Source organism: Trichechus manatus, unplaced genomic scaffold, assembly GCF_000243295.1.
Source record: "Trichechus manatus latirostris isolate Lorelei unplaced genomic scaffold, TriManLat1.0 scaffold00145, whole genome shotgun sequence".
NCBI lineage: Eukaryota > Metazoa > Chordata > Mammalia > Sirenia > Trichechidae > Trichechus > Trichechus manatus.
Window position 1 is genome coordinate 630,915 of NW_004444081.1, and position 11,251 is coordinate 642,165.

Here is an 11,251-nt window from a genome sequence, read left to right on the forward strand (position 1 = left end):
AACCAAAAGGTCAGCAGTTCAAATCCACCAGCCGCTCCTTGGAAACCCTATGGGGCAGTTCTACTCTGCCCTATAGGGTCGCTATGAGTCAGAATCGACTCAATGGCAATGGGTTTGGTTTTTTTGGTATAACTATATGTCAAGGAGCCCTGGTGACACACCAGTTAAGCGCTCAGCTGCTAACTGAAAGGCTGGCAGTTCAAACTCACCCAGTGGCTCCACGGGAGAAAGATCTGATGATCTGCTCCCGTAAAGATTACAGCCTAGAAAACCTTATGGGCCAATTCTACTCTGTCACATAGGGTCGCTATGAGTTGAAATTGACTCGATGGTACCTAACAATAACTATATGACAGGCATTGTGCCAAGTACTCAAAAGTTGTCATCTCAAAAAAAAACAAAAAAAAAATAGTTGTCATCTCCCTGATCCTCAAACCAGCTCCATAAGGTAGATGTTATTATTCCCACATTTTACACAAGGAAACTGAAGTCAAACAAGTTAAATAACTTGCGCAGGATGACTCAGGAAGTGGTGGCAGAGCGACAATTTGAACCCAGGTCTGTCCAACTTCAAAACCAAGCTCATTCCACTACCCCACGCTGCAAGTGAAGGGGAAAGTGCAGGATCATATAAAGCGCTAAACCAGCCTATGGGGCTGCCCCAAGTGGGGCCTGAGATTCCCCACCTATGCAGCATATCACAGCTTGATGACGGGGCCTAGGCAGGCCTCAGTCTCCCTGGGCTACCCCAGCTCGGGTGCTGAGCACTGAAAGCTTGCTTCGCTCTGTATGTGTCTTGCCTCCTCAGGGTGCATGCTGGGCTGACAGCAAATCATGGCAGCGCTCCTCCTGCAGAAGAACACGGAGTTCTTTTGGCTGGCTGGGCCTGGCAGCTGCTCACAGGCCTGGCCTCCCTGGCTCCATAAGGAGAGGCTGGCATACTTTGCTCTTGGCATCCCCTTCAGACACAGAGCTGAAAACGACCAGTTTGTCAGATCATCAGCCTTGGATACACACACAACATTCTAGGGTCCAGGGCCTGGACTCCTTTAATTTAAAGGCTAAAATGCGTCTCATCTATACAAAGGCCTCATGGTCTCCAGCAATGCCCCTGCAGGACCCATGGGTCCCAAGCTAGTGTAAAGGGCCATCTCACTCATGGCAATGTCCCATGCTGGCCTACCTTCAAGTCCCCGCTGTCCGCTTCCCGTAGCTTTTGCAGCCTGAAGTCTCCCTCACAGGGATTGAGGGCGGACGGGGGCGCGACACAGGCACACTTGCAGGACGAGCCTGAAGTGATGGTCTCCACGGTGTAGAAGTCTTCCTTCCTGGAGGTCCCCTCATTGATCCTCTGACAGGCATCTCGGCCCAGGGGTCTCACCACACACTTGCACTGACAGTCTGAGCCCTCTGACACGGCCTTGACCTTGTCGTAGTCCCCCAGCAACTAGACACAGAGAGAAAGGGTTGAGGGTACGCAGACACAGTGTCAGGCAGGCTCCTGAAGAAGGTTCTCCATTCACTCTCACATGTTCTGCACTAGCCAGAGACCTCAGGCAGCTCTTAGCCACGGAATGAATAGGTCATCGCAACACAATTTGCTGACTCTGACATTTACTTGAAGGCACTCAGAGTTTAGCTCTCTTGATCTGTCTTGGAAAGCTGTGTATTTCTCAAGGGGCCTTAGCTTTTCGTCATTTAAAGGAAAAAACAGAGGAGACCCGTCATCCCTCCAATAACCCTGGCCTTCGCTAGAATCCAGGTTTAGATTAAAAAAGAAAAAGGAGCAGGGGTTGAAGAAGGGACTGGAAAGTTGATATTCAAAATTGAAGACCTGCTTATATCCTCATTCATTCATTCAACATTTATTGAGTTCCAACTAAGTGCCAGGACTGTGCTAGGTGCTATGAGAGGTAAAGAGATGGGCCAGACAGTGAATATGCCCTCCAGGAGCTCACAGCGCCAGACGTACACACATAACAATGGTCACGTAAAGCAGTGAGTGTAAGTGCCCAGGGAGGCAGACATAAAGTGCAGTGGGAGCTCAAACGGGCAGAGAGTGGACCAGGAAGACTTCGTGGAGCAGTAGGATTAGATCCAGGCCTTGAAGGATGCATTGAATTTGGAGATGTAAGGGGGGTGCTGGTGGCACAGTAGTTAAACTTTTGGATGTTGATCAAAAGGTTGGCAGTTCGAATCCACCAGCCGCTCCTTGGAAACCCTACTGGGCAGTTCTACTCTATCCTATGGGATTGCTACGAGTAGGAATCGACTCCACGACAATGGGTTTGATTTTTTGGGGGGTAATGGGGGTGGAGAAAGGGAGTTGGGAGGAGAGAGACTGGATCAGGAGTCAGTAAGTTTTACTCAGTGAAAGGTTCATTCGGCTCCAAGAACAGCTTCTGAACCCAAAGGCCGGGCCAAACCCAGGAGAGCAAACTGGTAGCGCTTGCATCTTCTACAGCGCTAAACATTTCCTTCTGAGCACTTTCCCCTGCCAGCCTCCCTGAGCAGGATAACATGCAACAGCAGGCTTTCTGGAGCTCCTGCCCTGGGCACTCGCTGGGGAAAAGGCCCCTCTCCAACGGGTCCTGCAAGCCGGTAGCCTGGGCTTCCTTTCCAGGCACAGAGAAGAGTTCCTTCGTTTGATGGATGACCCCGGCAGGTAGGCACTGAGATGGTTTGAGTGGAAACGTTCCTGGGATGCTGTCTAGGGGGGAAGACGACTTGTCATGTTTTTCTTGCAAAGGCTGAGTTTCCTCTAACACTAATATTTGTTTTAGGACTGTTGTCAAATACAGAATTGAAGGAGTTGTAGTGCAGGGTGACTTCAGCAGTGGCTCTTTATGGGCTGACAGTAAATCGTGGCTGTCTGCTCCCTGAAACTCTGCCTAGATTCTGACACAACCCTGCTCAGAAATGCTGGGTGGATTCTTTCCTTTCAGGAGGCTCGGGTTTCAGGAAAGCTTTTGTTGATGGTGCTCCATAGCCCCAATGTGAATGACTTTTATGTCTTTTCAATTTAGGGGTCAATGAGAAGGTATGGGTGGATATAGGGCATATATTAGCATAATTATTAAAGGAAGGGTGAGGAGACCAGTGTCTGATGAACCGCAAAGTGTAGCTGATCGTTCCCTCTACAGGAAAGAGACAAGGCTCAGTCTAAGGGCTTAATGGAGATGCAGGCAGAGCTATGGGATCCCTTCTTGGCCATACTTCATCCTCAGGATTACAGTGACACCCACCACACATCATCACACCTGCTCTTAAGAGCATGAAATAAACATCCCAGAGGCAACTGCCCCTTGCAGTCATGAGATCTGGGCTGAAGATGATCAGAAGCCCTGGCTCTGCCCACCACTGATGCTCTTTAATGTACTGAGCCTCACTGTCCTTATCTATAGAATGGGTATAAGGATGCCTTGAGGATTGAGTCAGATAAAACAAGTGAAAACCCGACAACCCATTGCCGTTGAGTTGATTCTGACTCATAGTCATAGTGACCCTACAGGACAGAGTAGAACTGCCCTATAGGGTTTCCAAGGAGTGCCTGGTGGATTTGAACTGCCGACCTTTTGTTTAACAGGTGTGGCTCTTAATCACTATGCCACTAGGGTTTCCAAGGTACTTTGTAAACTGACACATTACAGAGCCAGTCACTATCATCTGTCACTCGGCCCCCACTGACAGTCTGCCAGAGCAGAGCGGACCTGCATTTCCACTCTATGCCCCCAACACGCAGAGTGTCGGAGTCTCATCGGTCAAATCATGTGTTTTGGGGGCACCTCACATTCATCACACATTGCTGTTCTGTCTTTGCCCCTTGCTTCTGCCTGGTGTCTCACCCTGTGCCATGACATCTCCCCATGGGTCACACCACTGCCTTTTGTCCAACATGCCGCCTGTTTTCACATTCCAATCCTGACAAACAGCCGCACAGACAAGAGATGACCATCACTTTTCACAACCTTTAACCTCAAAGATTTTTTTTTTCTTTCTTTCCTCTCAGGGAGCTGTGTGGAGTCTTCCCTGCCTTCTCTCCTTTCTCCTGATTCCATAACCTTGAAAGACCCCATGATCTTGAGCGGAGGACTCATGTCCCTCCGTGTAAGAGAATATTCTGACAAGTGAAAAGCAAGTGCCCTTCCCTTTGGTAACGGGCCGAGAAACAGTTGCCTCGCCTCCACCCCCAACGAAAAAAAAAAAAAAAAAACGCTCAGCAAGGACCATCTTGGGGTTCCGGGCACCACCCGGAGCCGGAGGGGAGGGCACGGGACTCGGCATCCTACCTGAGATAGGACGTTCTCCTGGTTGTCTGCCTCGTTTTGCAGAGTCTCAGCCTCCATGGTGGCCACCGTCTGCACATCCGGGGGCTCGCTCATCCCTGTGGGGGGAGTGCTGGACCCCCAGCCCCGAGCTACCAGCAGAGCGAAGTACAGAACCAGCAACAGAGGGTTGGCCATGAGGGACGCGACAAGAAGGGGCTCGGCCCCTTCCGAGAACCGCTGAAGTCGGGGGTCTAGAGAAGGATTGAGGCGAGAGGGGGTCTTGGCTGGACCCCGAGAGTGGCTGCTCAGAGCACCTTCCAAAGCTGGGTGCGGGTGAACGGGGCAGGAGGGTGCGCCCCAGAGACCCTGGGCATCTCCTTCCCGACGCGAGCAGCTCTCGACTGTGCAGCCCCAGCGGGAGGGCAGGAGGAGTTGAAGGGGAAGGTGGAGGCAGGCACTGGCGAACCGAGCGCCTGCACCCCAGGAGAGGGCTCAGGTGGAAGGGGCCCCGGCGGAGGCGGCGGTGCGCGCCGCGGGGGGCAGCGAGGAGCCTCGGGACGCACGGGGACTGGGCGCAGGGCGCAGGGCGCAGGACGCGGACGGCGAGCGGCTGGACTAGGGCGCCGCGGAGCGCTCGCGCGGAGGGAGGGGCGGGGCCTCTATTGTGCCGGGGCCGCGGAGATGCAGCCAGTGACGGCGCGGAGGAGGAGGACCGCGAAACGCGCAGGGGTTCCGGCGGGCGGCCCACCCCGCCCCCCGCTCGGGCTCAGGCGCCGCGCGCGCCTGCCAGGGGTGACGTGGGTCCGGCGTCCCTGTCCTGTCCTTTCATCTGACCGCAAAAGGTGAGCAGCGAGAAGTTACCCCGAATGGGGCGCCCTGAACTTTGGAGATTCCTTGTGCCCATTTTCGCCAAGAGGAGCGAGTTTACTCCTAGTTGGTGGCACGCGCCTTGGCTCGCTCCAAGTCCAAGCGGACCCTGGGCATCACCTGTTGTGGCACCTGAGGCAAGAGGGAAGGAGCATTTGCTCTTTTGGGGCGTTTCTTTTCCCTGACTTGATCTCTGGCAGCTTTGAACGTTGCGCCATTGGTAATTTGCTTCGTTTGCCACAGCTTTAGAACCTGGTAATACCTCCACCCAGAGGATAACTATTGAACTCCCTGCTAGAGTGTGTTCTGAGTTGTCTAAATATTAAATATAAGGAACATCGCTATAAATCTCTGACACTGTTTGCGTGTCCCAGTGGGGGAAACTACTACCCGGTAATCAAATTATTGAACGGCTTTTGTCTTCATGGTTTGGGACAAGTCTCACGGTCTCTGTCGCTAGATCAGTTACAAGAGTCTGGGATTATGTTACAATGTTCTTTAATTAGTGACTCTGGTAGACCTACTGTGAAGATCAACAGTCTGAATGTAAGGAAGGGCACTGTGCCTCCTGGGACACCTCTCGCCTTGGAAATATTGAACAGAGCCAGGCCCCTCCAAAGATGGAAAAGGTATCCTGCATCCTTGGAATTCAAGTACCTTGCCTCCTACGATAAGGAATAAGGACTGTAATAATCTAAAAAGATTTCCGTTTATATAAATGAGGATAGTTGACAGAAGTATAGTAATAACCCTTACTAATGCATTTCTAATAGTTTTTAAATCCCAGTTTTCAGACAAGGTTCTGGGTGTCTGGGCTTGGGAGAGTGTCACACACACACACGCACACACTTCTATGTAAACTATCAAATCTCTTCTGGAATTAGGTGGTGGCAAATATTTATAAAATGTAGTTTTAAAATTCAACAGAGTAAATGCTGAATGTTGGCTAAGTGCAAGACAATAAGGTAGACATTTAATGGAAAGATGAGATAGTTTATATCTTCCAGAAGGGGTGGAGGTGGGAGTGAAGAGCTAAGTGGATTACAAAACAGAATAAGAGAATATCCATTCAATGGGGCTCAGAGGATGAATAGGTCACGTCTAGTTGACAGGTCAGTAAGGATTTCATGCAACAGTGACGGTGCAGATGGGACTCAGGTGATGGGAAGATTTCAAAAAAACAGGATATACACAGAGAGAGGCTGTGCTGGGCTGAGCCACCAGCCTGAATGTTCAGATTTCGATCTCAGCCTGGTGCTCACTTCTCAGGGAAGCCTCCCCTGACTCCACCACGAGGCTACTTCCTCTGTTATATGCTTCCATAGCACTATGTACCACAGAATTATGGGAGTTACATTTTTAAATTCCTTTGTGGATTGTTTCAGCAGTACCTGTCTTCTTCACTAAACTGTGAACTCCATACGAGCAGAGACTTTGGTTTTGGTTCACCATTATATCCAGTGCCTGGCCCAAAGAAGACACTCAGTATATATTGCTTGAATGAAGGGGAACCACAAATAGTCCCATTTTACTAGAGATTGGAGTATAATCAAAAGAGTAATGGGAAGTAAGACTGGAAAGGGAGGTTGAAGCCTTGGATGTACTCTCAAGTATCTTCATAAATACCCTCTTTGTATCCTTTAGGGTGCATTTACTGCAAGTAACAAAAAATCCTACTAACACTGGCTTGATCACACAAGCACTTATTTTTCTCCCACTTCAAGAACACTAGAGGTGGGCAGTTTCAAATTCGGTTTAGCAGCTCAATGATGTCATCAAGGACCCAAGCTCCTTCCATTTTCCATTCCATTATTCTTACGATATTAGCTTTTTTTTTTTTTTTTTAACCTAAATCATAATTGGTTTAAGCCAGAGCCAGCTACCCCTTTGCCATTCTCTTTTGCCAGCCACTTAATTTCCCAGTCTCCCTTGCAGCTAGGGGTAGCCATATGATTTAGTTCTGACCAACAGAATGAAATAAGTCTTCAGGGAGTTTCTGGAAAAAGTATTTTGCTTCCTGATAAAATAAACAAATAGGAGAGAGGAGTTTTCTGGTGCCACCCCTCCCCAACTTAGCATCTTGGATTGTGGTCGTGATGCCTGGAGCTGTGGCAGCCATCTCATGACTATGAGTCCTTTCTCCTATCGAACTGAAAAATATTTCCTTTTAAAGTCCACTAATAGTTCAGTCCAATGGTCCTACACAGATGACATCTAAGAAATTCCCACAAGAGAGTTTTTCTCTGCTTAAGACAGAAAGAAGAGACATTCTAAGTCTCCGCCTTAGAAAGTCTCCTCTTTCTCAAGTTAACTGTGCTTACTTTCTTCACCTTTTCTCTCCATTTTATTCCCCTGTTTCTCAGACCATATGGCTTTCCAGACCCTTCATTATTCTGGTTACTTTTTCCCTAGAAAGGCTCTAGTTTGAGTAGATGTTAGAGCGTATTGAAATCTTTTCTTCTCTTTTTCTGGGCACTGTTCTTTTATTAATAAGCATAAGACTACTTTAGCTTTTTTGGCAGTCACATTTTTTACCAATGATTCATCTTTATTTACTTTTTTTAATGTAGTTTTATCTTTTTCTTTTTTGTACATGAACTGTTATGCTTATTTCCTCCATCCTATACCTTCCAGCTCTGCTCTTTTTTTTTCAGCCCAAGTGTCTTAGGCTGGGTTCTCTAGAGAAGCAAAACCAGTAAAGCGTATAAATATATATATAGAGAGATTTATATCAAGGAAATAGCTCACGCAATTGTAGAGGCTAAAACGTCCCAAGTCCACAGATCAGGGTAGAGGCCTCTCCCAGTTCACTAGCCGCAGAAAGCTGGTGAACCCAAGGTCGGCAGGTCGGAGAGGGGCTCCCGCTCACAGGCTGTGAAGGTCAATGAATTCCAAGATCAGCAGACAAGACCGAAAGGTTTCTCCTGATTCACATAGCTGCAGGGGCTGGCGAACCCAAGGTCGGCAGGTCGGGTTCAACGAATTCCGAGATCAACAGGTAAGCTGCTAGCTCAAGTCCCACGAACCCGAGGTCAGACAACAAGAGGCAGCTGCGAAGTCTGGAACAAGCCAAAAACCTTGGCAAGGTGAGCAGACAGAAGGTAACCGGCAGAAGTCCGAGAGATGAAACTGAGAGGGTGGTGAGCTGCCACAGGCCCTGCCTCCGCCAGTACCACTCGCAGATTCCATCATGGGGGTGATCACAACATTATACCACTACTAAAACACCGAGAATAATGGTCTAGCCAAGTTGACGTACAATCTTAACCATCACACCAACTATAGGCCTTTACATGTTTATTCACTGAATATCATAATGTCTGTGGCTCATCTTTTCCTCCTTTTGAAATGCTGCTGTTCTGTCAGTCACTCTTTTGGTCTCATCCCAGTTCTGGGTAATTTCCAAATTCAATAAGCACGGTTTCTGTGTTAATTTAAATCATTAATTTAAAGAAGTCATATTGATTAGCCAGGGCCAGATCCCAGAGCGCTATGCTGATGATAGGAAAAGTTTCTCCTTATTGATATTGATCTACCGCTTAACCCTTTTGGTATGTGACTGTTCAGGCAGTTAATGGTGATAGTGCCCAGTCCACATGTCTTCATCAGGTGTACAAGCATTTCTCGAGGGATGTTTGTCCCTGGTGGCTCAGTGGGTTAAGAGCTCAGCTGCTAACCAAAAGGTCAGCAGTTTGAATCCACCAGCCACTCCCTGGAAACCCTATGGGGCAGTCCTACTCTGTCCTATAGGGTTGCTGTGAGTTGGAATCGACTCAATGGCAATGGGTTTGTTTGTTTTTTTACCTTTCAGAAGTCAAGGTACACTCACTGCCCCTGGCACTGCTCCCACCTGCCAGTCTGATAACCTGATCTAAAGATCCTGAGATGAGCCTGGTTTGGCTTTAGAACATGCATGTTGACTTACCGTAACTCCCTGCATCCTTCGCTAAGAGCCTACAGACCCCACTTCACTCAATCCTCCACATATTGGTGCAAGATAAGTATTTCTCTCCCCTAATAACAAATGAAGGAGTCCCTTGGTGATTCAAATGGTTAATGTGCTTGGCTGCTAACTGAAAGGTTGGAGGTTCAAGTCCATCCAGAGGCACCTCAGAAGAAAGACCTGGTGATCTACTTCTGAAAAGTCAGCCATTGAAAACCCTATGGACACAGTTCTACTCTGATGCAGGTGGAGTCACGATGAATTGGTGTTGACTCGATGGCAACTGGTTTGGTTTTGGTTTTAACAGGTAAAGTCATTGAGGCACCAAGACGATGATGTTTATGATGGTTACTCTATAGTGAGTACTTCCCACGTGTCAGACATCATTTAATGTTTAAAACACCCGTGAAGTAGGGAGTATCATCCCCTTTCACAAATGAGGTAGCAGGTTCAGAGAGGACATAACTTACTGTGGAAATATTCAAAGAACAGCGTCTCAGAAAGTCCAGTGTGTGTCCCCTCAGCTACCTGAGGACTAGGACTGTCCCCAGTTTTGGCCAGCCAAAAGATTGGTGGATTCTGCTTGCTGGCTTCTCAGCTGCTGCATCCATCCACCAGCCAAGTTCACTACTGGCACTAGCATCTGTTTTCCAGTTTACCTGGGAACCTCCGGGCTTTAAAAAATCTGTCTGTCAAAAACGAAGGCTTTGTTTTCCAGGTGGGAATGGGGTGGCTAGAAATGACCTGCCACCCTGGTGTGTAATTTACAAATGCACCTGCCCCGCAGCAGCAGAATCAAAGAGCGGAGCTCGGTCCCAGGAGTAACATCATTCTGCCATCTCCCTTCCCCAACTCCGTGCCAGATGGGAGCGCTGCCAGGGAACGGCCATAAAATGCTGGAAAGGGGTGATGGAAAGCACAGCTGAAAATGAGGTCTTTTTCCCCCTGTTCTCTCTGCTTTGCTGCCTTTTCGACTTCTTATTTTCCCTTTGATCTTCTACAGCCTCTCTCTCCTTTAATTCAATCTAACTCATTTATTGAACGTATATTATGAGCCAGGCACTCTGTGACCTGCCGAGCATGCAGAGATGAAGAAGGCAAGGTCTGCCTTTTAGGCGCTCATGTTGTAAAGATTCTAAGTGTGTAATCCTGGGGAGGGGTTCCAAAGAACATTTTTCCCTCGTGATACTTCTAGTAAAGAAAAAAGTATTTTGTTACATGAATTTTCCCAGTGTTAAGGAAACTGACATGTCTGAATATGCCAACCATGGTAATTATATCTATTAAACCAAGCTTTGTGTAAGAAAATTTAGGCTTTAAGCAAAGTAAATTCGGTACGTGTTTATCAAGCACATATTATATGTTTAATAAAGACATGTTGTTAGGTCTGTGGATTCTGAGCAAAAAAAAAAAAAAATTTTGCCGACATTTCTATGTTCCCATATTTTCTATGTCCTCCACAAAAGATCGTTATTTCTGCTCCTCCCCTGCGATGATTTCAACATGTCCAGAAATGTATTATCTTTAACATCTTTCCAGCGCTTTGCTAATCAATTGATCTGGAAAACATTGCTTCGTTCTGATGTTTTCCCACTCCTCTGTGTGACTCTGGTTTCAGAGAGAGAGACCAAGAGCACGGTCTTCGCTTTGTTCCTGTTCTTGGGGGTGCTGATCCCAGAGGCCTGTCTCTGAAGCACCTCTGCTCAGATGCCCCCATAGGGGAGTGTGGGCCGAGGCTGTGGAAGTGGGGGCGTTGTGAACACTGGCGCCCTGGGCCTCTGTGGCCAGACTTCTTGGCCAGCACTTGAGACGCAAGCGCTGCAGCTGGCGCATCCCAGAAAACACTTGCCCCATGAGGATCAATGTTCCAGGTTTCCGGTAAGAAGGAGGTCAGCTTGCTGTCTGAGGAAAGAGATAAAAGAGAGTAAAGCAACAGAAGCCATCAAGAGCTATTCCATTTCTGGAATAAAAACCCACTGCTGTCAAGTCGATTCCGACTCATAGCAACCCTATAGGACAGAGTAGAACTGACCCATAGAGTTTCCAAGGAGTGCCTAGTAGATTTTGAACTGCTGAGTTTTTTGGTTAGCAGCTGTAGCTCTTAACCACTACACCACTAGTGTTTCATTCTAGAATAAGGAGATAGTATAATGGGAGCCCTGGTGGCGCAGTG

General features: G+C 48.1%; 1 protein-coding gene across 3 annotated transcripts in view; it reads right to left on the reverse strand.

The window, feature by feature from the left end:
• Positions 1-4,848, reverse strand: part of OLFML2B (olfactomedin like 2B) — a 55,664-nt gene extending 50,816 nt beyond the window's left edge. The window contains exons 1-2 of one of the 3 annotated variants that reach the window (XM_012558206.1): positions 4,290-4,848; positions 1,184-1,447 (exon numbers count right to left, since the gene is read on the reverse strand). In XM_012558206.1, the coding sequence (XP_012413660.1) occupies positions 1,184-1,447; positions 4,290-4,463 (438 nt within the window). In that variant the 5' untranslated portion in view covers positions 4,464-4,848. The remainder of the gene's footprint in view (positions 1-1,183; positions 1,448-4,289) is intronic. The other 2 variants (XM_004385748.1, XM_023740035.1) reach the window with 2 other exon arrangements.
• Between the last annotated feature and the right edge of the window lie 6,403 nt (positions 4,849-11,251).